This window comes from Columba livia, chromosome 1 (genome assembly GCF_036013475.1).
Source record: "Columba livia isolate bColLiv1 breed racing homer chromosome 1, bColLiv1.pat.W.v2, whole genome shotgun sequence".
Lineage (NCBI taxonomy): Eukaryota > Metazoa > Chordata > Aves > Columbiformes > Columbidae > Columba > Columba livia.
In genome coordinates, this window is record NC_088602.1 from 4,126,790 (window position 1) to 4,151,437 (window position 24,648).

The following is a 24,648-nucleotide window of genomic DNA, read 5'->3' on the forward strand; positions in this document are numbered from 1 at the left end:
TTGTATGGAGGCAACATCATTAAGTCATTACATTATGGTGCCATATTTTTACAATGCAAAGTTTTCTTATTTTTCTGTTTGTGCTATAGGGAAGAAACATGTTTATGGTAAAAGAAGCTGGTGTTTTCTGCAGGAGTTTGGTGGAAGGAGAGAAAAATGCAAGTGTCATCCATACAGTAATGACACCAGAGTTATGAAAATGTCCCTACCTGTGCATCTTCAATATGCACACAGAGTAGGAGGGAGATTCAGCAAGGGACCCCCTGGTGTTCCATCTCCAAGGGACTATAGGGAGGAAGCAGCAAGTTTTTCCATGCCACTTCTTGGGAATTATGATTAAGGGAAGGAGTTGAAGGAACCACATCACTTCTTCTGAGACCCAGTACTAAGCCTGGAAATGTAAGTCATCTAAGGAAAATGATGCAGACTTTGCAAACAGTTATCACGGAAAGACAGATATTCATTCTGTGAACTACAACAAGGACCAATTAATTAATGTATTGAGCAGTGATGAAGTCACACTTACCCTGGCTTCATTTCAGGAGGTTTAGGTAAGGGCTTCAAAAAGCCTTTTTTCCCAACTAACCAATATGTGTCTTCTACTCCTTTACCCTAAAAAAAAAAACAAAAATCCAGATGAATACCAGCTTTCTGACCACCCTTTGCTCAGTATGTAACTTCCTCACTGGGTTTCTGAGGGCTTCATAAATGTCCAGAGACAGAGCAGGGCTGGAAAACTTGGTCTCTCCTTCACAACAGTTCAGGGATTATTTGAATTTCACCATCCTAGAAGAAAAGGCTTTGTTCAAACTGTCATCTACAAATGACCCTTATTGAACTGGGTCATTGAAACCACACAGCTTAACAGAAATGAGAAACTACAGGACCTCTAATCATCTTATTTGTCAGTACTAACATAATTAATTGAGAGATTTTACAACAGTTGCTGGGCTGAGTATCAGAAAAATGTCTTCTCCCACTACTGATGATTTAGCTGAAGGTGAGCTGCACTTGATGAAATGCAGCCATCTATAATATATCAGAGTCAATCACCCTTGACTGGAGAAGTGGAGCAAAACAGATGCTTCTAGGGCGACATCCATCTCCACATAAACTGGACCTTGAAAATGTCAGGTTAATAATTTCCTAACGTGCCAATTTGTCTCCACTAACTATCTAAAGGTTTCTTTCCATTGACTAAACCTGCAATAATTACCTCAGATCTTCACTTACAGACATATGAACTTGGGTGAGATGATTCCACTTGTCATGAAAGATTGTTGAGAGACCTGAGGCCACATTCAGACCTCTTACTGTAGGTGTTCAAGGCAAATAAAGCTCCTGCTTCTGTCTATTGACTATATAAGTGGCAAAGTGGTGTTTTGAATTATTTAGTGTTGTCTTGTTTGGACACTGTGAAAAGTAGAAACTTCTGTCAAGGGTGGACTAAATAGAGTTCTAAATAAATACTTTAATCTAGCACGTACAGCTGATTGCTCAATCTTGTCAATAATTACCTCATGTACTGAAACAACTGATGGGGAAAATATGGGACGGATCCAAAAAAAGAGTGGTGGATGAAAGCCAAACAAGAGCTTAATATGAGAATTCCTTAAAAAAGAAGATTCCCCAGTGAAATGTTTCTTTCACACAGCCCTGGCCTTCTTACCTTCAGTTCCGTTTTTCCCCTAGGTACAATCTGATAGCCTTCATTTAGACTCCGAAGCGTATCCACTGTACTTTGGCTGACATGAATTCTGTAAGCTGGGAACAGAAAGCAAACCAGCTGGATCACTATACTGCACACACACTGCAAATTCCCCACTGCTTCATGCCGGCAAGAAAAAATGCCCAAAGGCATGTAGGCATGTAGCTGGTGTATTTGTGCGGTGCTCCTCTACATAGAGCATTATGCTGATGGACAGATCCTTCCAGGTAGGGCTGGAATGAGCATGGGGTGAGAGGAGATCTACACCAGAGATTTCCTGGAGGACACCAAACACTAAGTGTGGAAGTCCACCTCTTAATAAAGATGGTAAGTGGTTTTTCAGCAATGTCTTAGCAATACTGTGGCCAGCAGGACCAGGACAGTGACCATCCCCTGCACTTGGCACTGGGGAGGTCAAACCTTGAATCCTGGGGTTAGTTTTGGGCCCCTCACGCCAAGAAAGGCCTTGAGGTGCTGGAGCGAGTTGCGAGAAAGGAACGGAGCTGGGGAAGGGGCTGGAGCACAAGTGTGATGGGAGCGGCTGAGGGACCTGGGGGATTCAGCTGGAGAACAGGAGCTGAGGGGAGACCTTCTGATCTCTGAACTACCTGAAAGGAGCTTGGAGCCAGGAAAGGGCTGTCAGGCATTGGAACAGGCTGCCCAGGGCAGTGGTGGAGTCACCATCCCTGGAGAGGTTGAACAAATGTGGAGATGAGATTCTCAGGGACATTGTTTAGTGCCAATGTTGTGTTAATGGTTAGACTCAATGAATTTGAGGGTCTCTTCCAACTAACATGGTTCTATGATTCTATCTCTCTTGAGAAGTTCATCAACCACCCATCCCAGGGACTGCACCAAAAACTCACGCAGGCCTGTGGACTCCATTCTTGACGCCGTGTTCACCGTGTCTCCGAAGAGACAGTACCGAGGCATGGTAAGCCCCACCACACCCGCCACACAAGGCCCTGAAAGACATGTCATCTGTATAAGTCAGAAGGTACTGCAAAAATTCAGGGGTTTACTGGCAAGCAAATCTCATCCTCTCCTCTGGTATTCAAAAACCACTTGGAAATACAGGTTTTTAAATAGCTCATTAGCCTTTCTGATTGCTACAAGTAATCAAAATGCACTGGTGTTTTCTGACTGAGAAAGGTCTTGGGTGGTAGGACCTCAGTTCACCATAATCTGGGAGAAATTTGTTCAGAGTTCCTGGAAGCTCTAGGACTATCAGAATTTCATTTTAAAAAGTCACCTCTGACCTCATTTTCCATCTGAAAAATGTTCAGATCCTGTGACATACCCTGTGTCCCAGTGAAACAGGATTGAAAATCAGCCTTGGAAGTCAAGAGATGCTGGCAGCACGCTGGACCACCCTGTGTCCCCTCCTTGGAAAGGAAGACATCATTAGCCTGCCTGTCTAGCCAAAGACTGTTTATTTTCCCTCTCATTCCTTAGATGAGATCCACTCCCTTCCAAAGTAGCTCCCGAAGAACCAGTGCCAAGTTCTCAGGGAGAGGTATGTGTGCAGGATTCACAGGAACATGTACACAGATAAAGTGTGTGACAGCCAAAACACACAGGCGACTGTCATCTGGGGCACTTGGGTTAGCTAATGTTTGGACTGTGCTCCGAAGGACGAGGCGCTAAATTTCATCACCCACAATTTAAAATGCAAAGCTTGCAAAATAAATGAAAAAATTAAAAATGAGAGAAAAATAAAAGAAAAAAGAGAATGCTCTCAGCATTGAAAGGAGGTATGGGGCTTTTTGCAGAGAAAATAGAAGTTTATATCTATTTTCTATTGGATATATTTACGTCATAAGTCTTTTCAGGCTCTCCCTGCCTTTTTAATTTCATGATTCTTCTGGGTTAAAGTTTTAGAAAAACTGACATGTAGGAAATCTGTTCCCATGCAAGGTTGCAAAAGATGTGAATATAGTATGTCACCAACACTATCTGAAGTGAATGCTATATATAGTTTTCCATAATATAAAAAGTTGTAGGTTAAGATTTTGTTATTATAACACCAACATAATAATAATAGTAATAGTAATGGTAATGGTAATAGTAATAGTAATTATAATAGAAATAGTAATAGTAATAGTAATAGAAATAATGTAATTATAATAATAATAATGTAATTGTAGCCTAATTTAAAAGTGATAAGTTAGTTGTTTTAGGACAATGTAATTTTACTGTAATTTTAGCCTTCTTAGTTACAAAGGTGGAGTCTTCATATAGTTTTCAGATATATCTTAAGGACAGTGAAACTCCACAGCTGAAAGCTATGGGGAACTTTGCAAGAACCCTTCTTTCTGTGACCTCTGAAAAGTTGTTGCTGCAGAGTCAAAGTAATAGGATTTTAATATAATTTATGGAGGATGCAAACTGAGAGGTAAGAGATTGTAACTCCAGCCTAGTAAAGCATCACTTATTTAAAGTTTTTTTTAAAAAAAAAAAAAAGGGAAGAGTGGTTCATACAAAAAATATTACACGGACTTAATCAACATGTCTGGATCAAACACAGCATGCAGGGACTGCTGGAGATCAGGAAAAGCTGATTTAATGCTGTTTTGTTTAAATTGTCAATGTGTCATGCAACCTTGGATAAGACACTGCCCCTCAGAAACTCTTCTAATTTAGTTCCCATCCTTATCAGCACTCAAGAATTTGGTTCAAGCTCTTCAGGAGAGGATCTTTATCCACTAGAGGAAGCTTTTTCAGGGTCTTGTCTTTATGCACTTCTATGGCACAACTGTAAAGACATTGTTGATACTACCGGATCAAGGTTTTAATGCTTGCCTAAGCAGTCCTTAATGTGTGCACACTAACGTGGCATATGCATAAGAAAGGATCTGGTTATAGACATTTTAATTCATGCTTCAATATCAGCTTTGCCTGAGAAAACACTAATTCAGGAACACCTCTCTTTGTCTTGTAGTGGTGACACAATGGTGGCACTCAGAAGTAAATATCAAAGCTCCTTCTGTGATAGGTGTTGCAAGGACACAAAAAGGTGGTTCTTGTCAAAAAACAGTCCTCAAGGGGGAGGATTTCATTCCATTTTAAGAAGTACAAATATAAGCTGCTGAGCTCCTGCTGTAGTCAGTGGAGGACAAATCAATGCAGTCGACTGAGCCGCTGTGAAAGCCTCTCCACACCCGCACCTGAACAGCTCTCCAGGGTCCACCACATCTCTACTGACCACAAAATGAATGCAGGGTCCTGGAAACATCTCCAACTGGGTGCCTAAATTTAGGTTTCCTACTCAGTCAGTGCAATCATACAATCATTTCTGCAAAGCTCACAACCTAGGATAGGCAAGAAGTTTAGGGTGAGGTGCTATCTATCTAGAGCACTGCTTGTAAGTCTGTCCTCCTGTTGCAGAAAGCTGTAAGTTCAAAACCAACCCTGCAGTGCAAGCATGGCCAAAGGACTTTTCCACGATGATAGCATCCAAGAGTTAATTCACTTGCTGCCTTCGCTGCCTGCGTGTGTTCCCCTTTGTCTAGACAGCCTCAGCAAAGGACTAGCAAAAACTTCCAGCAATAAATCTCCCACAGTAACAAGTTTCAGAGGAAACCAGAGACGAGAACATTATGGCCGAGTTGTTTAATTACACAGGTTCGCTGGTTTGTTTTGGAATGGTGCTTTGCCAGGGTTTGCAGGGTCACTTAATGAGCCGTGCTGTCTACGACTCTGCAACAACCATCACTGGTGCTGTGGAGGTTAATAAGTTCAATCGAAGTGCAGGGCTGCCTGCCAGAGGGCCTGACTGATAAACACATCCTCTTCAGCCTTCATGGAAAAGATTGTCTTGTCACCAGTGCTTGCTGTGGCCATCCAGCTTCAGCCCAGACATGGTCAGGGTGGAAACAGCTGAGTCAGCTGAGTTTTTCTGCACAGGCAATCAAGTTGAGCGAGGAGAGCTAAGACTCAAGGGTCCATTTAAAGCAGGGGGAAAACTGTAGACCAAACATCGATCTTCTTGTCCTCCTCATCTTACCATTGCGTTGCCACAAATGGACTGTGGGCATGGGCCAGAAAAGTTCCCAGAGCTACAGCTCTCCATTTGGGTTTGGATGGACGTGGGCAGACCAATCCCAATGACATTTACTGCTTTTCCAGAGAAGGGATCATGAGCTCTTCTTGGCACCAGTTTCCAGAGAGCAGTTGGCCCATGAAACTGGTGGTCACACCCATTCTGCATCCTTTCCAGGACAGTGAAAGTGTTACCCAAGATCTCCTCTCCCCCCAAGCACTTCCTCAAAGCTTCCATGATCTTGGTGATTCCCTCTTCATGCTTATTTCCTCAGGAGAAATGGGGTCTAGGGTTAATCAAACTCTGCTGTCAGCTCAGTGGCTCAAAGAGCTGGTTTGCTTTGGAGCATGCTTTTCTCACTCATCCCATGACAGTATGATGTTGCCAGATCTGCACAAAACAAGATCTGGCTTCTGCTTCTTTAGAAAGGAAAGAATAAACCAAACAATTCCTCCCCCTCTTCCTCTTACACTTTACACAACAGTTCACAGCAACATCACTTTCCAGATACCCGAAGTTCATAAAACCAAGAAAAAATGTAACTACCCCCCAAACATATCACCTAGGGATGGAATTTTGGCTGGGTGTGTGGAAGACGTGTTGCAGAACCGCTGTCAACAGGCAGCAGCAGATGTTGCACACAAAATTCCCCTCTTTCCATGCTGAAAATGTGCTACTGGTGCCCCAGAGGCTCCTGCTCTGGGCAAGATGAGCTGGGGCCATAGATTCATCTAATTCCTGCCAGAATATAAAACCCACAGTGCTCCTGCAATCATTCCTCAACACTTTAGACTTTTGTGATGAACCAGCTAAGACCACCCCTCTGCAAAGACAACAGAAGGGAGGTGTATTTTCAGAGATAACCCCAAAATAATGAATTATATGGTCTAGGAGATACAAAATACTGATTTTAGCTCTTCTCAAGTCACAGTGCATTCTTGGTATATTCTGTGTAAGATCTTTCTCTTTCTTTGCTCTTGTTTCCTTATGTATACATCAGGGGCCAGGATATAAGCATGTAAAACATGTGCATGCCAAAGCTGCAAGAATGTGGGCATTATTGGAAAGGTGGAAGGATTAAAAAAAAGGCCCTTTAATACTGGGTGAGACTCCCGGTCAGTCTTACTCGTTATTCAGCTTCCCGCAGTGGGCAGCATCCAGTACTTTAAAGGAAGATGCAAGAAGTCTGGTGATGAAGAGGTGGGAAAAAAATATTAATGGATGACCCCAATATAAAATTATGAATGTTCGTATGTCTTAAAAAAATGTTGATTCTATGATAACGGCAGACGACTTTACCTCCATTTAAAATCTCAGTCATACTTTCGGTTGCATGATGACTGCAATCCTCCTGTTTGTATTGTTTAGTTTAGTTTTGCAGTTTAATTTCACTTTATATAAAAAAGAACTTATTTTCTTTTTAAATGAGCCACTTTCCTGTTCATTTAACAGATTGTGGCTTCTGTATTAGAGCTAATTTACTTTCTTTATATTATGTAGAGATAATTTACTTTATAACATGTTTTCTTTTTTATATATATACCTGTATCACATATTCTTCCATCTACGTCCTACCTGTAATAAACCTCTACAATCTTTTTACTTCTTTCACTCTATTTTCCTGTTTTTCTGTGCTTTTTCATTTCAGAACAGAGTTACAAAGATGTCTGCATATCACACCGGTGAAGATCCTTTGGCACATTGAAGAGCCACCCTTACAATGAAACCCTTGTGACAGACATTTCTGATGTAGTTCTTGACTACAACAGAATATACAATTTTTCCCCCTAATGGAACTAAGCCATTTTCCTTCTTGGGGTTTGTGTTTCCATTTTAAAGCCCTTGTTGCTATGGAAGATTTTAAAGCATCTTCTAAAGGTGCTTGCTTTGGGGCAGAGAGGAAGAAAGCATTCAAAGCTGAAAATACAGTTGCAAAGGAGTTCTTTGATGTTCAGGCGTAGCTGCCTACCTGTGTGTAGCCCAATCCGTATCCTTAGGGGGATGTCTGGCATGTGTCTCATTTTGAATGTCCCCACCGAGCTGAGGATGTCCAGGGACATGTTGGCTATTTCAGCCGCGTGCTTGTTTCCGTTGCGTTTTGGGAGCCCTGAGGCAACCATGTAGGCATCACCAATTGTCTCCACCTGGCAAATACCGTGGCATTTATAAATAAATGCATAAATTGAAAAATATGGGAAAGAGCAGTAGAAACTACAAGAATGTTTGACCCAAACACAGCTTGATCCTCATGCCCAGGTACTCCTCACCTTGTAAACATCATGGTTTCCAAGCACGGCATCAAATAAAGTGTAAAGATCATTCAGAAGGTCAACTACTTCAATGGGTTCACTGAGGGCTGAAATGGTTGTGAAGCCCACGATGTCACTGAAGTAGATGGTCACCTGGTCAAAATACTCCGGCTCCACAGTGCCACCAGTCTTGAGGGCTTCTGCCACTGATCTGAAATAACAACACAAGACGACCTGGGCACAAACTCTTGTTGTCAGGCGTGCCCAAGAGCCCAGAAAGTCCTGTCCTACTGTGCTCAAAAGATATTCCATTAAATAGAAGGTTCCATATGGCTGTAACAAGCACTGATGAAAGTTTCTTACTTTGGAAGGTGCTTGTCAAAATTGAAGGTCAGCTTTGCAACGTATTAGAAAGCAGCATAGGGGAAAGGGACCTGGGGGTCCTGGGGACAGCAGGATGACCATGAGCCAGCACTGGGCCCTTGTAGCCAAGAGGGCCAATGGCATCCTGGGGTGGATTAGAAGGGGGGTGGTTAGTAGGTCAAGAGAGGTTCTCCTGCCCCTCTACTCTGCCCTGGTGAGACCCCATCTGGAATATTGTGTCCAGTTCTGGGCCCCTCAGTTCAAGAAGAACAGAGAACTACTGGAGAAAGTCCAATGCAGGGCAACGGAGATGCTGAAGGGAGTGGAGTATCTCCCATATGAGGAAAAGCTGAGGGAGCTGGGGCTCTTGAGCCTGGAGGAGACTGGGGGGTGACCTCATTCATGTTTACAGATATATAAAGGCTGAGTGTCAGGAGGATGGAGCCAGGCTCTTCTCGGTGACAACCAATGGTAGGACAAGGGGTAATGGGTTCAAACTGGAACATAAGAGGTTCCACTTAAATTTGAGAAGAAACTTCTTCTCAGTGAGGGTGGCAGAGCCTGGCCCAGGCTGCCCAGGGAGGTTGTGGAGTCTTCTTCTCTGCAGACATTCAAAACCTGCCTGGACACCTTCCTGTGTAACCTCATCTGGGTGTTCCTGCTCCATGGGGGGATTGCACTGGATGAGCTTTCCAGGTCCCTTCCAATCCGTGACATTCTGGGATTCTGTGAACTCACTGGGTTCTGGGAAATTCTTTTGTCCAGTCTAGCTATGTAGTGCCAAGGCATTTTATTTATTTTGTTTTTAACCACCTAAAATACTAGTACTTACGGGGGGAGCATTTGTGACAGTAGTTTTTCTGTCTTCTGTTTTTCAATCTCCAGCTCTTCGGTCCGCTCCCTGATTAAATCTTCCAGGTTGCTTGAATACTGTTCGAGCATCCTGAGCATTGAGTCAATGATATTGGTCTTTTTCCCTTTGTTTATGGTTTTGAACTGGAAAAACAAACTGGAGAGTTATTTGCCCATCTCATTACACCATTGTAGTACTCTAAGTTTGGAAAAGAAGAAAAAGCAAACACTTATTTTAAAGGAACAATGGTAAAGACTGGTTTTGTTACTGGTAATAGTTCAAGAATAAAGGAAAAAGGCAAAATAGAAGGCGAATTTGCATTAACAACTCTGGAAGCTGTCCGGGAACATGTTGCTGCTTTATGAACTTTCAGTAAGGGTTAAGTGAAACACCACCTTCCATGGGATGACAGCATGTATGTGAGTTGTTATGGAGTTGTCTGCACCCTCATTTGTGCCATGACTAGCCTTTAGGGTACCTTGCAGCCGTCTGCTCTCAGAGGTGCAAATTTCAGGGCAGTAACAACAATTAAAATGTGTTTCTTTCTTATTCATCTTAAATCCATCTCTGCACACTGGCATGTATGCATACAACCACCCCCTATCCCAAACTCCTCATTTTGTTAGGCCTTCTTCACCTGAAGCTGAGCCTCTGGACCATTTGGATAATCTGTGGCTTCAGATGCTGCTTTAGACTCAACAGTGGAGTCAAACAGGTGTAAAATTAATCACAGTTTTGTAGAACTGAAAGGTTAAAATTATGGATGTTGGTTCATCTAGTTTGACCTTGTGAAAACGTGGGAACAGTACTGCTGGATTAGTTAAGGGACTAATTTTGCAACTACCTGTCCATGGGTCTGGCCAGTAATAGATGTCTGGAAATGCTGTTCATACAGGGCTTAGGCCCAGTTTTATTTCCTCATGAGATGCTCACAGCCTCCCCTAATCTGCCGTTCAGAGACCTCCTATGACAAGCACTGTATTTAGATTTAACAGCCTTTGGTGAATTTTCCTTTTAAATGAATCACCTTTTAAATACTTTAGAAGATCAAACAACATATCGATCTGAAGGTGCCATCACAATTAACAGATTTTTGATCTCCATCAGACCATCTGGGCAGGCACACTGCAAATGTGAAAACACCAACCCCAAGTTCAGGACAAGGTGTAAGCCAGGACAGGCCTGGCCAACAAAAATAAATATCTAGACACCATGAACCATAAAATGCAATAGCAAAGGCGAGACTAGAGCCCTGGGATTTATTCTGTCATTATTTAAGGGCTCACTTAAAGAAATAAAACACTTTCCTGACAAGTAAAAGGACTGCATCTGCTGCTCTATTCACCGACCTTATGAAATATCTCCTCAAAGGTTGGACGTCGTTCAGGGGCTTCACCCCAGCATTGCTTCATGACCTGGATGCACTCCAGGGGGGCCAGCTCAGGGGCTATGTTTGGACGGCACAGGGGAGGGGGCTTCTTCACTTTCTTTATAATTTCTGTGACAAAGAGAAGAATGGGAAGCATGTTGTGAGATGGAGGGTCTTGGTAGGGAAAACAGACATGGACATTTTCACCTGTCCCCTGCTTGCTCCTTCAACCATCACTGTTATTACTGATGGCCCAAATGCTTTGTCAAGTGAACCTGAGGATTTCAGCTTTCTTCTGCCAGGAGTATCGTGGAGAATTCAGAAGATAATTGTGGTAGATTCCCCATCCCTGGAGACATTCAAGGCCAGGCTGGATGGGGCTCTGAGTTGAAGATCTCCTTGTTCATAGCAGGGGGATTGGACTAGATGAGCTTTGAAGGTCCCATCCCACCCAAACTATTCTATGGTTCTATACTTCTATGATAAGAGATTCATCCATCTCATTCCTCTGGTGAACCAGGTTATGAGCAATAGAGTAGCTGGATGGGGGAAGGTTGTGTGACAAATGTTTGTGTGAACTCACAGGCTTGTATTTAATAGAATTACCTCTGATTCTCTCCATTAGGATCTGTGGTCCTCTAAGGGAGCAGAGGGCTATGGGCGAGCCCAGACAGGAAGGATACCAGCCTCTGAAAATTCATCATGAACTGGGATCCAGTACGTAGGAGGTTGATGAGAATGGAGACAGTGGAAAGTATTTTAAGGGGGAGAGTTTGGGTTCAAAACAACATCTGGGCAGTGACTCCCTATCCAGAGGTTAAAAAAAGCTAATAAGGAACTGAGAAGTCAGTCCTTGAATCTGTGCTTTTTAGATAAAACAGCCCTACAGTGAAGGAGAGGGGCTGCAGGTTTTGTTGAGAGCTGAAATATGGATGGAGGAGTCTGTGATGTCTGAACCCAACCTTGACTTGAATTTTCAATTTAAGTGTTTCTTAGTAAGAATATCCTGAAGGAAAAATGTGGTGTTCTCTTTTTTTTTTTTTTTTTTTCACACAAAGTGATTTTATTTGAAGGTTTCATCATGTGTAGTGCAGAGCAGTCATCTGGAGTGAAAACCACCCTCTTTCTGGCAGGAACCCTGCATTTCCACAGCTGCGACTGTGAGTACCCAAAGCTTTTCAGTGTTGACAGCTCATTTTAAAGTTCTTTGGCTCATCCCACCAGTCTCCACCACATGAACTAAACAAAGCACCTGGCCCAAATATTTCCAAGGGCAGCCAAGGGGAAATGCCTTCCTCAGAGAGTTTTAAAGTTCACGCCATGAGTGAAAGCTCCTTGAGGATTAGGATGCAATGAGTAGAAATTCATCATTTTAGCACGTCAGGAAACTGGAGTGCACTACATGCAACATTTGCTGGAGGTTCCCTATAGGGACAAGGTGGGGGGACACCTGCTAATTACATCATAGGCTACATCATTGATCCAGCTCTTAATTACAGAGCAGGTTACATCATAATCATCATTGTCATTGCATTGGTGCAGCAGGTTGGGGTGCAGCAAAGTCAGGGCCCCATTTTTCCACACACTGGAAAATGGGCAGATATTGAATGGCCATACCCCACTTGGTGACTGTCCAGCTTAAAATGTGTTGAGAATGGGCTTTCACTGAAATCAGATCTGTTTTGATTGTTCTCACCCCCTCCCTGTTCAAATGTTTGTGAGTTGTCTGCAGTGTGTTTGCTTTACCTATGCATGGACAACAGTTTGAACTAATGAGAGTTGCACCATGAGCAGTTCCTACGGAGTCCACCTATTTGCTATTTCTGATACAAGCCACCTTATCTATGTCAGCAGGGTCATGATGTATCATTTTGGTCTCTGCTGAAGAGAGAACATCTTCAGAACCTGAGAGAATGGCAGGAAGATGTGCCAGGGGAGGTTTAGTTTGGACATGAGGAAAAGGTTCTTCACCCAGAGGGTGCTGGACACTGGAACAGGCTCCCCAGGGAGGTGTCACGGCCCCAACCTGACAGTGTTCAAGAAGAGACTGGACAACGTCCTCAGACACACAGTGTGAACCATGGGGTTGTCCTGTGCAGGGACAGGAGTTGGACTCAATGATCCTTGTGAGTCCCTTCCAACTCAGGATATTCTATGATTCTATGAGAGCCTTTTTGAATGGGGAAGGAATTAAAGAAAAATAGATGGACATACGGACAAAGCAGGATGTTAGAAAAGGGTCCAGCTAAAAACCTCAACCCCCATGACAGACAAAAATGGGACAATGGGTAAGGAAAGGAATTCCCAAGATACGGGGAATTCTGCCATCAGATTTCACCCCACACCTTGATGAAAAATCAGAGTTTTGACAGAGAACAGGAGGTGAGATCAGAACCAAACATTTTGGTGTTTATTATGGATGTTTTGTTGAAAACAGCCTTTTGTCACTCAGAAAGGTCACAAGATTGGGACATTATGTCCATAATAAAGTTTTACCCAAGAGGCTTGGCCAGACCTTTCATGAACACTGTGTGTAAAGCCTTTAGAAATGTACTCAAAGATTTGCCTACCTTCAGCTGAGAGTTCTGACATGCAGTATGGTGGACCCCGAACAATCACTTCTTGTAGGATGATTGCAAAGCTGTAAATGTCCCCTTTGAATGTGCCTTTTCTGTGCATGTCTGGGTCTCTCAGTAATTCTGGAGCTGTCCATAGCAATTCTAAAAAAAATCAAGAGTATCATGTTGAGCTCAGACTATTGCAAATTAAGTGCTTAAATGAAGGTTTTAGTAATTTGAGGAGAGGTTCAAACATACTTCATTATTTACTGTATCAAGACTTTATTTCTTGTGACGTGTTAGAAACATTAAACTTCAATCCCAACAAAAAAAATAATATGAATTTTCCAAATTTCACTCTACCTTTAAAAAAAAAATATTGCCTGACCAACAATTTATATCCTATGGTATCAGTCCTGAACTTCAACATAAGAAGACTTCTCACCATTGTCAAGAGCTTTCACAACTTTTTTGGTTTGAAAATATCAGACAGACAAAATGTTGGTGCTGAAGCATGGATTTCTTGTTGCTCTTTTACAAAGCATCTGTAACTAAAATATTTTCTGTAGTTCTTCTTAAAATGAAAGCAGATTCCATAACAGAAGTTAGTGGCAATCTGAAGTATGATCAGTCTTCATAATCATATAGTTCAAGGAATAAAAGACACAGCAGTAAAACACGGCCTCATCAAGAAATGAGTCTTTGTCAAACTGGATTATTTTTACCCTGATAACTGCATATTTTGGGTAGTGAGAAAGAGTAACATCCCTGCTACTGCAATATTTATAACTTCTGTAAGGGAGGAGAAGGTCTTCTGGGAATTGCCGTATCTGAGACTCTGGAAATGCATAGGAACCAAATCCTGTGACACTACATATCACTTGAAACCAAGTTTCAAGGATGAACTGGGATACCAGACCAATCCCAAGGTACCAAGGAACCAGGTGAAAGAAATCCAGTCGAAGTCTCCAAATCTGGTCCCATGAGACACTGTTCCTAAGCGGTGGGACACGTGGCAGCCTTTGGTGACTGGGATGAAAAGAACCTATTTCAAAGCCACCTGTATCGTCTTGTGTTTCAGATGGTTCAGTTTTACAACACCAGGCTCTTTGCATTTGGCTTAACCTAAAACTTCAAATATAGGGTTGGAAATAAGGATGTGAAGCCAGTTCCACGAGTCACAGAAATTCAAGATTGGGCACTACGACAAGCTTAAGTTCTGCCACTGCTTACAATAAAATATCTTTCCATTCCCATGACACTCTGCTATTCATTTCACTTTCAGAAGTCTGTAGAAAACTTTGTTTAACCTTCCCTGTAACAATGCATTTCATATAAGCAACTACATGTTGTGAGGCTGAGCCCCGCAATTGCATTAGGACCAACATCTGTTAAATCAATGGACAAATATTTCCCCAAAAATATTTCCTTATGGCACCTACCTTCTGGGGGTGGCTGGATATATGGGCATTTCTGTGCTTCTAAGAGCTCATTATAACCATAGTCAGTGATCTTCAGCACAAACCGACCATCCACAACACAGTTACGAGACTTGAGACGTCCATGGGCAAAATCTCGGTGATGCAAATATCTAATTCCCTATGAAACACAGAGAAAACTGAGGCTATTCCTTAAGAACTATCCATCAGCATTTAGAGACACCAAGTATAATTGTCACCTTGGACAGCATCAAATACGGCACTGACTCTATATTAGAGTGCCTATCAACCCAATAAACTGCGAGAAAAGTTCAGAAATGGATTAGGAACAAGAATTAGGCTATTTGCACCTTAAAGTAATACTGTAAAGGACTGGTAGCTTTAGGAACACCCAGATGTCTCCCTCTGTAGCCCTCGGACTCATTGCACTTAGAAGTTGTGCTTTTAGACAAGATTAAGAAGGTGGATACAAGTGGTACCCAATGAAAGCCATTACGAGCTGGATGCCCTTACCCAGCTCCCTCAAAGATCAGAAGGTGGATCATGGGCCGTAAGAACAGTTCTGTCAGTCTACCCTCTGTAGGCCACCTGTCCCTGTTCTGTAGTTCACCATTAGGAGTTGAAAACACACGAGACTTGATTGAAAGTGTGTGAACACTCTTTTAAAGTGACCATAGATTCATTTTGGTTAGTAAAAGACCCTCAAGATTATCGAGTCCAACCTTTAATCCAACACTGTCACTAACCCATATCCCTAAAACTCTCATCTATGCATCTTTCAAACCCCTCCAGGGATGGTGACTCCAGCACTGCCCTGGGCAGCCTGTTCCAATGCCCCACAGCCCTTTCTGGGAAGAAATTGTTCCCCAGATCCAACCTCAACCTCCCCTGGCACAACTTGAGGCTGTTTCCTCTTGTCCTGGTGCTTGTTCCTTGGGAGAAGAGACCAATACCCTCCATGCTACAACCTCCTTTCAGGCAGTTGCAGAGAGCAAGAAAGTGTCCCCTCAGTCTCCTTTTCTCCAGTTCCCTCCAATCCACATGGATGCATTTCTGATTTATGACAAGAAATGGCTTTTGGAAAGCACTTAATTAATTTTTCTAGGTGATCTGTTCTAGCCTGGGGTGTAGTTTTAAACTCTCATCCTGCTGTGTGGATGTAATCCTGTTCCCCCAAATAGTTCTTCTCTCAGATTATAACCAAACAGGAATAAGATGTTTCCATAAAAGACCCTGTGCACCAGTATAATTACATTCACATTGCTTTCCCCTGTATTACTATATAAATCCCAAAGTCTTGGATGAAGTAGCTATGTCAATATCAAAGTCATATGCAGGTCACATCTCAGCAGGGGCAATGGATTTACTTTAATTAGATCCATCACAAGAGAGGACTTGAACATCCAGTCCAGTTTCATATCTTCGTTCCTCAGCAAGTCCTCCAGGCTTCCTCGGGAGCAGTATTCTGTCACTATGGCAAAGATGCCACAGTCAGAGAAAAATCCCAGGAACAGATTAACATTTTCGTGACGCAGATCCTTCATCTGAAACAAGACAGTGAATCACAGCAAGACCAAGTCAGACAGACATCTGCTCAGCAGCTTCTTTATATCATCAGATGTCCTTACTACTTTTGTAGTCCCAAAAAGCCTTTCACACAAGGATGGGGAAGAAATCAACCTTTTTGCTGCTTACTTTCAGCTCTCCTACACTCTTTTTAAGCCTTGCTTTTCTTAGTCTATCCATTATGACTAGGATAAAATGGCTTTGCTGGGGTAAATTGAGTTCAGCATGTGGAGTCTTGGCTCTGGTTCTGGTTCTGGAAAGCAATACAATGCCTGGAGGATCCAAAGTCATCCATCAAGGGTGCCTTTGGAGGCACACCCTGGTAAATTTGTTATATTTATATGCATAAAAATGCCACTCCTATGTTAGCAGTAGCTGCCAGCAACTAATAGCTTTGAATCTGGAAAATAAATGCATTCACATGTCATTTAGTAACGATAATAAAATTGAAGACTGAAAGTAAACTTTTAACAGGAATCTTAGCTGGAGACAGAAAGCAAATCCCAGAGAAATGCACAGCATTCTCTGTGCCCCACTGTTAGGCAGTCAACAAATAACACATGAAAATAGCTACCAAGTGCTTCATCCTGCCCTGACAGAGGCGGGGATGGATGAGTTCCTCCAAACCACTCTGCCTTTGCAGACAAGGTTGCTTAGAGGAGTCATTGTACATTTAGCACTGCACCAGCTTTGACGTGTCAGGTCCAGGGTGGAGGTTTGCAAGCTGCTGACTCTTGACACATGGGTCATCATTAAGTTTGTCAGATGCAGTCATGCATGGTCCATTCCACCAGATTTCACCAGGCAAGGCTCGTTGGCAGCCATGTGTGATCCAATGGATAAACAGAAGACAAGGAGAATAAAAATACTCTGCAGTCGCAAGAGTTCCCCAAACAACCTTCCCTCCACGTGCCCAGTCGTCCCCTGTTCCTACCTTCCTCAAGATGCTGGTGGAGCTTTGCCGCAGATTGTGAACGGCTCCCGTCTCGAATTTTTTCAGCCACACCCAGTCTCCCTGTCCACAATACAAGTGGGTGAATAACAGAGCAAGTCTCTGAGCAACAGCTAACATTGGGACCTAGGTCTGAATTTCAGGTCCTTGAATTTGAAAAAGATTGGGGATTTTTAATGTTCTTGGCAGTAGATTCTTTCTATATTGCACCTGAATAAGAATATCCACAGGAAACCCTCAAAAACTGAGGCGAGGCAGGACCTCCACCTGGATCAGAACTTCATAGCTGGGAAGAATCAGTGTCTCTCAAAGAATGATAAATTGATTGAAATGGAAAGTAACTCTGCCCAGAGCTTTTCTCTGGCATTAATAATCCAGTTTATTTGCTCCTTTTCAATAAAATCTGCCATGCCATTTTTTTTTTTTTTTTAAAGCTGTCTTTTTAGGAAAGAACTAAAAGATGGGGTGAGTTTTTTGGGCCATTGTCTCTTCTTTTACTCCATACAGTCCTACTGGCACAAAGGAAAGTTGGTAGCCTTTATTCTGTATATTTCGATCCTGGCTTATAAGAAAGGTACATATTAGAAATGTCACCACATAAAGGCTCTGTCTTGTAGAAAGATTCTTTATGGTGCCTTTAGGTGGTGACATCTCTAATGTTAAATACCACCACCCAACAGGACTCCAAGTGTCGGAGTGAGGGTTCAGGCAGAGTCACCTTAAGCACCTATAAGTTCATAAAATCATAGAATCATAGAATGGTTTGGGTTGAAGGGACTTTCAAAGCTCATTCAGTGCCACCCCTGCCATGAGCAGGGACATCTTCACCAGCTCAGGTTGCTCAGAGCCCCGTCCAGCCCTGTCTCCAGGGATGGTTCATCCACCACCTCTCTGGCCAACCTGGGACAGGCTCTCACCACCCTCAGTGTAAAGAATTTCTTCTTCATGTCTGGCCTGAATCTCCCCTCCTTTAGTTAAAAACCATCACCCCTTGTCCTATCGCAAGAGGCCCTGCTGAAAAGTCTGTCCCCATCTTTCTTGTAGGCCCGTTTTAAGTATGGAAAGGCTGCAATAAGAGCCTTCTCTTCTCCAGGCTGAACAATTCAAATTCTCTCAGCCTTTTTTCATGCTTGGGAGTAACTTATTTTCATTCTCGGGGGCTGTCAGCAGTATTCAAAGCCTGAGATCTATGGTACTGCAGCCCAAGATGTTCTCCACTTGAGCAGATCAGTGAACCAAAGCATAGAGAGAAGGCTTCACAAGGTCCCTACGTACCTCATACAAAGCCACGTTGGAGGTTTCATGGGTGGCAGCTGTGCTTTTCAAGGAATAGGAGTGGGTTGCAGATTTCAGGCTTCTGCCTTCGGCTGCCACGCTGTTTGCATCAGTCAGACTGTCCAAGGTCAGCCTCTGGAGGGCAAGGAGAGCAAGTTAACCTACATCCAGTTAACAGCTCTGGATATAAACCTCCACCACAGCTCTGCCTTGGGCCATACATTTCACCCATGCTAGCAAACACCCAAACTTCCCATCTCATCTCTCTGAATATCTGTCAAAAGCTCATAAGGTTGACCTGGTTTAGTAATTTGAAACACTTCAGCAGCACTTCAGGTGATGGAAATGCCATGGCTTGGGGGAGAGTCTACAGGGGTAGCTGTCTCTCTGAGCAGGGCACGGGGAAGTGTCTCCTCCAGAATAGACAAGAAGCCTGTGTGCCAGTGCCCTAGGTAAAGGGATTAATCCACACCAGTCTATATCATTGGCATGGTCCTGGGCATGGCCCTGGCCTATGCCAAATAGCACTCCCCCATGAGATCCCCAGCTCTGGGCAGGAACGATTCTCTGTAGGTAGTTCGTATGCAATCACCTTATTTTAGAGCCTAAGATAGTTTAAATACACAAACACGAGCTATGCTACACCATCCAACCTCAAGAACAAAGAATAAGCCCTGGCTGTTAGAATAAACACAACCAAGGGTACTATTTTACATCATCATAACAGCTCTGACACTGCACGTGCATCTAATTTGAGACTCAAAAATACTCAGCATATGGGAAATCTTCTGATATCCAGGGAAAAATGAGGCATGGATAAGTGAATGAGCTTCCCAGACCTTCATGGCTATGAAAATACCATGCAGCAAAACTGTCTTTGAGTGTGCCACTTCCACCAGATTACTTTCATGAGTGGAAGTATTTACCTTTTTATGTAGCTCTGGGTTGATGAAGACAAGGTCATCCAAGGTCAGTATTATCTTGTTAGGCCCCCGGAATAGCTGGCTGTTCAAGATGCTATGCCTAGGAGATTTGGAGAGCCACAGTTACGATTTTTAGGTAGGTAACCAGTTTACACTACTGCTGAGTCTCCCACATCTGGATTCCCCAATTCCCCACAGTGTAAGGAAAGTGCAGCACTTAGTGTGGCAGCAAGGATGGACACAGGTGAATGGAGAAGTCAAACCACAATGTCCTGACTTGGACTGAAATCTCCTCAGTCAAACAGCAAGGGTTACACCACTCACAGACAAAAGCTATAATCTCAAAGGGTCTCATCACAAATAGGCATCTTGAGTCAATCTGGTTACAAATAGAAATTGGATATGTATGTGATGCATACTTTGTTTTGCTTGGTTTTGTTTTTCACATCCTAAATCCTTCTCCATTAGGAGACAATAATAGGTTTTATTAGACCAGCCAGTCTGGCTGATGAGCAAACTGCTTTTGGGCACACCAGTCTTTCTGAGGATCTGAAAACGAACCATGGGTAATTTACAAAAGCTGCCTGGACAAAAGTCACCACCAAAATGTACTGGCTCAATCTGTGTGTTGCAGCATGGTGCAGCACACAGCAAGATACCCCCTTGTAATGACTGCAAGCTTGTACAGAGAGAAAAGCTACAGGGAATGAGCTGTTTGGTGTGCATGGCATAGTGTAATGCAGTGTGAAGGTCTTGGAAACAGTATTGCTGAGCCAGGACTGTTTCTCTTGGCCAGGAGTAATTAGATCAAGAAGAAGGTCTGTGCTGATTCAGATATACTTCTTTCAGGACCCGAGCCAGACGGGATGTCTATCACACACTGTGTAACACAGGACAAATGTGATTCTGGCATCTCCACAGGATGCTGCTGCCCATTTTCTGAAGGGTGACACTTTAGGCTACCAGATTTGCAGAACTGCCATGAGCAAGAGACAAAATTCAGTATAGTTGTCAGACCAGGAAAGACACTCTCTGTTGCTGAACTGAATCCTGCTGTTTGCCCAGTTTCTCTTGAATTTGCAGGGCAGAAGAGACTGCAACAAGAAATGGTGCACTGTCAAGGACTACACGTTCATGGGACAGCTCAAAGAGGCTTAAGTCCACTTTGTGATAGCCAATAGGAAACACTCCAGAGTTTCAATGTTAGTTTTTAGCTGGGATCTATCTGACACTAATACCCACCAAATGGCCTTTTTAGGGGTTCAGGGTAGAGGCAGAAGGCACACACCATCATTTTGATTCCACTGCTTCAATGGATGTCAAGGCCTAATGCTGAGCACAAAGTTGACTGTATCTGGGACAGTCAAAAGCTCATCAAGCAGGAAAAGAGAAGGGAAATGAAAGCTCCTCCATGGCCCCCAGTATCACTTTTTTGTTCAAAACTCTTTGTTTACCCTCCAGCTTATGTCTGATCTGTAGACACCAAAGACTTTGCTTGATGAAGCTGGCAATAGGATGCCTTTTGTGAACCATATTGCAGATAGAATTTCACAGAATAACAGAATGGTTAGGGTTGAAAGGCACTCCTGGAGATCATCTGGTCTAACCCACCTGCTAAAGCAGGTTCACCTAGACTAGATCGCACAGGAAATCTGTTTTACAGAATATCGGCAGGTCACCATGACTTGCTTTTCCACTGCATGTACCACCCTGGGCATTTGAGAACAGACAGCTTTTTGGAGTTCAAAGGGAGCCTTGGCCATGTAACCACAGGCATCACATGAGATTATTTTTATATTATCTTTCTTTAACCACTTTTCCCCAAGCCATCTAACTCAGCTTCATGCAAGAAACTCATCACTTATTTACTTTTCCCCTGTCCTCCTGAAAACCTTGTTTGGTCAATCACAACCTCTCCCCCAAGCATGGAGAAAAGCATTTCTCTGCCAAAAGCAAAACGCAGAGAGTGAAATGACTCATTTAAGGTCTGCAGTAGATCCCTGGCAGACCTAAGACCAGAGCTCCCACGTTTGAACTCAGACCACGCTGTGGTTTAAATTTAGTTCCAGACATGCCCTTCCCTAACATAAATCATGCTTTGAGTCACGCTAGAGTTTTTTTTCTTCTCTTGCAGATGGTCATACATCTTTACTGATGACTGAGCCTTCCCAAGGACAGTCTGGTACTCGTGGAACAGCTTACAAGCAGAGTAGGCAGAAAGATCGTCTTTTATTTGCGTAATTGTAGAGGCGGGTGGCCAAGGGATAGAGCAGAGTTTTAAAGTGGGGGTGTATGGAGGCAACCTCCTCAGTGCCAGCAATTATATGGTATCAGAAGCAGCTGTGTGTTATGAGCAGGGGAACTGTTTGGGGTTTTGCTTGTTGGGTGGCCTTATATCATCTGGATTTGGAGGGATGATTCAGGAGTGGAGAAAAAACATAGTTTTGGGTGATCTGAGAGGCAGAGCTGGATGGGATAATCCAGGAACCCTGCTCTGCTGAACATTTAGTTTTTGAGTAAATACGCCTTCTAATTTCAGCCTCTACTCTGCCCTGGTGAAGCTGCATCTTGGAGCACTGCATCCAGTTCTGGGCTCCCCAGTTTAAGAAGGATAAGGAATTACTGGAGAAACTCCAGCGGAGGGCTACAAAGATGATGAGGGGTCTGGAGCACCTTTCTGATGAGGAGAAACTGAGAGAACTGGGGCTGTTCAGCCTGGAGAAGAGAAGCTGAGAGGATATCTTCTCAATGCTGATAAATATCTCCAGGGTGGGTGTCAAGAGGATGGACCAGACTCTGTTCAGTGGTGCCCAATGACAGAATGAGGGGCAACGGGCACAGACTGAAACACAGGAGGTTCCATCTGAATATGAGGAGAAACTTCTTTCCTTTGAGGTGCCAGAGCCTGGCCCAGGCTGCCCAGAGAGGTTGCGGAGTCTCCTTCTCTGGAGACATTCAAACCCACCTGGACACATTCCTGTGTGATCTGCTCTGGTGACCCTGCTTTAGCAGGTGGGTTGGTCTGGATGATTTCCAGAGGTCCCTTCCAACAACAACCATTTTGTGATTCTGTAATTTCACTCTAATTTCAGTCACACACCATGTAGACATCTATAATGAGAGACAAATTCCTCCAGGGGACAGTTTGGAGTGGATTAGCGTAGGTTACGGCCATAGTGTCCTTGACAAAGAGCAACCCATAGCTCCTGCACCACTCAGTCCATGCTGCCTCATGTCCACCTTGGATACAGAGCTGGGATACAAGTGTGACCTATGCAATTGTTGGAAACTGTCGCTTCCCCAATAGACTACTTGGTTTGCCTCAAAGATCCCATGCCCAGACTAATACATAAGCAATGTGAATGACCTGGATTCCAGTTCAAAACAAGTAATCGCTTGGTAATAAAGAGGCATCCTAACTAATTGCTCCAAACCCTTTCCAGTGATATTATTTCTCCTTAGTACACAGAGAAAGTAAAGAGAGTCAGCCTAGGTGCTTCATCAGAAACGTTATTATATTAGACACAGAAATCTAAAAAAGAATGATCTGGAATAAGAAAAAAGTCATTTAACATGGCAGCCCACTCAGCCTCCACCACAATGTTCTTAGAGCAGATTCCCATAAGTGATCTATACGGCGTGCTTTGCACTCCCAAAGTTATAGTCACCTTCTTAAAGCTTCAGAGCCATCATCCAGCTAATTCTTTCAGCAACAGACTGCAAGGTTCTTCCAAACCCAAACTGGATTAAGGGTAAAATAGCTCCCCTTGAGACTGCAGAACCAATGCCTGTAGTACTCAAGCCACTATCTCTTAATAAAGTCAAGAAATATGTGGCTGAAGAGTGAAGACCACAGTCAAACCTGCTTTGTGTTTCCATGGTCCAAACTGCTGGTTAAAGTGCAGTTCTCCCACAGAAGGTAAAAGTGGCACCAAATCAAATAATTAATGCAATTCTCACCTGATGAGAGAAGCCAGGCCCACAGCACAAAGCACCAGGGCAAATATCAGCATTACTGCCAAAATCATGACTGCAGGCTCAATCCCTGTGCAAAGAGGGGAAAAGAATCAGTGAATTAGGCAATAATATTGAAAATATCAATATCAGATCATTAGACTACAAAGTCAAATATTCAGCCAGGAGAAGGCTAGAAGACAATTTTTATGAAATCTTAATTAATTTATGAATAGACAAATACTAACTTTATTTACTTTAATTATTTACTTCCATGCATTTTTTTTCCTAAACCAGACCTAGAGCCCTGGATCAGTGGAAAAATAGTTTTTCTTCAAGTAAATAAAGACTGGACTCACACGGAAGTATTAAGATTTAGAGGCAGCGTCTGCAAAGTTCATAACTTTTGAACATTTGACCCTCTTCTCTCCAGGAACTGAAACACTGAAAAATCTTTATCATGTGGTACCATACTGACAGCCAGCATGAGTCACCAGCTCATCGGGGATTTTTCATTCCCCATTACACATTTCTAATGCTGAAAAGAGCAGAAGAGAAGGGAGAGAAGGTTGATGTCTTCCTCAATGGAGTCGTCAACAGAAACTACTGGAGACAGACGCTTTGCTCATGAGTGTCTTTGCCAGAGAGCTAAGGAAAGCCAACATGAGTGGACGAGCTAAATTCCAGTGAGAACAGTTTGCTGTCTCTGTCTCTTCTGTCTTCTGTTTATTTCTATTTTATTCTGTCTGTATTCAGAGATCCTTAGGCACAAACAAGAGAAATTTGGGTTGAGAAAAGGTTCGTGACTCTATGTCATGCTTGCACATGAATTACAGGCCTTTTTGCAAGCACTGAAACATAGAGCTTCCCCGTGAAAGCTGCAGGGATTTTTGAAAGTTGGTGTTCTTTTCAGGAAAAGAGAGAGCTTTTTAGCTCAAATTTTCCTGATGGCTTTGGACTTCCTTTCTGCTTCAACCCAGGGCCTCAGTCCCTGTTCGCCCTCACACATACAGTGGAAGAGGATTCCCAAAGAAGTTGTGGATGCTCCATCATTGGAAGTGTTCAAGGCCAGGTTGGATGGGGCTTTGAGTGACCTGATTTAGTGCAAGATAACCCTGCCTATGGCAGGAGGGTTGGACTAGATGATCTTTAAAGGCCCCTTCCAACCCAAACCATTCTGTCACTCTATGATACTATGATTCTACATAAGACGTCACTCTGCTTTTGTGCTCCAGGCTGGCACTAGCCCTGTATACCTCCATCTGAGAAGGAACCTGGGCACAGTAGAGTGGAAACTTCACACCCATTTCTCCATCTCATAGACAGTGTGGATGTAGATGAAGGCTTTGCTTCACTAAACTGTGATGGAGACACAGCCAGCTTTCTCTAGGAGGTGC

General features: G+C 43.2%; 1 protein-coding gene across 1 annotated transcript in view; it reads right to left on the bottom strand.

Moving 5' to 3' along the window:
• The window catches only part of LOC102086091 (retinal guanylyl cyclase 2), a 49,558-nt gene that overhangs the window by 14,417 nt on the left and 10,493 nt on the right, over positions 1-24,648 (bottom strand). Inside the window, exons 5-18 of the mRNA XM_065074544.1 lie at positions 23,258-23,342; positions 19,301-19,397; positions 18,375-18,509; positions 17,082-17,162; positions 15,949-16,125; positions 14,585-14,741; positions 13,155-13,304; positions 10,565-10,713; positions 9,195-9,358; positions 8,018-8,210; positions 7,720-7,894; positions 2,575-2,673; positions 1,670-1,764; positions 527-612 (exon numbers count right to left, since the gene is read on the bottom strand). Of these exons, the coding sequence (XP_064930616.1) occupies positions 527-612; positions 1,670-1,764; positions 2,575-2,673; positions 7,720-7,894; positions 8,018-8,210; positions 9,195-9,358; positions 10,565-10,713; positions 13,155-13,304; positions 14,585-14,741; positions 15,949-16,125; positions 17,082-17,162; positions 18,375-18,509; positions 19,301-19,397; positions 23,258-23,342 (1,843 nt within the window). The remainder of the gene's footprint in view (positions 1-526; positions 613-1,669; positions 1,765-2,574; positions 2,674-7,719; positions 7,895-8,017; positions 8,211-9,194; positions 9,359-10,564; positions 10,714-13,154; positions 13,305-14,584; positions 14,742-15,948; positions 16,126-17,081; positions 17,163-18,374; positions 18,510-19,300; positions 19,398-23,257; positions 23,343-24,648) is intronic.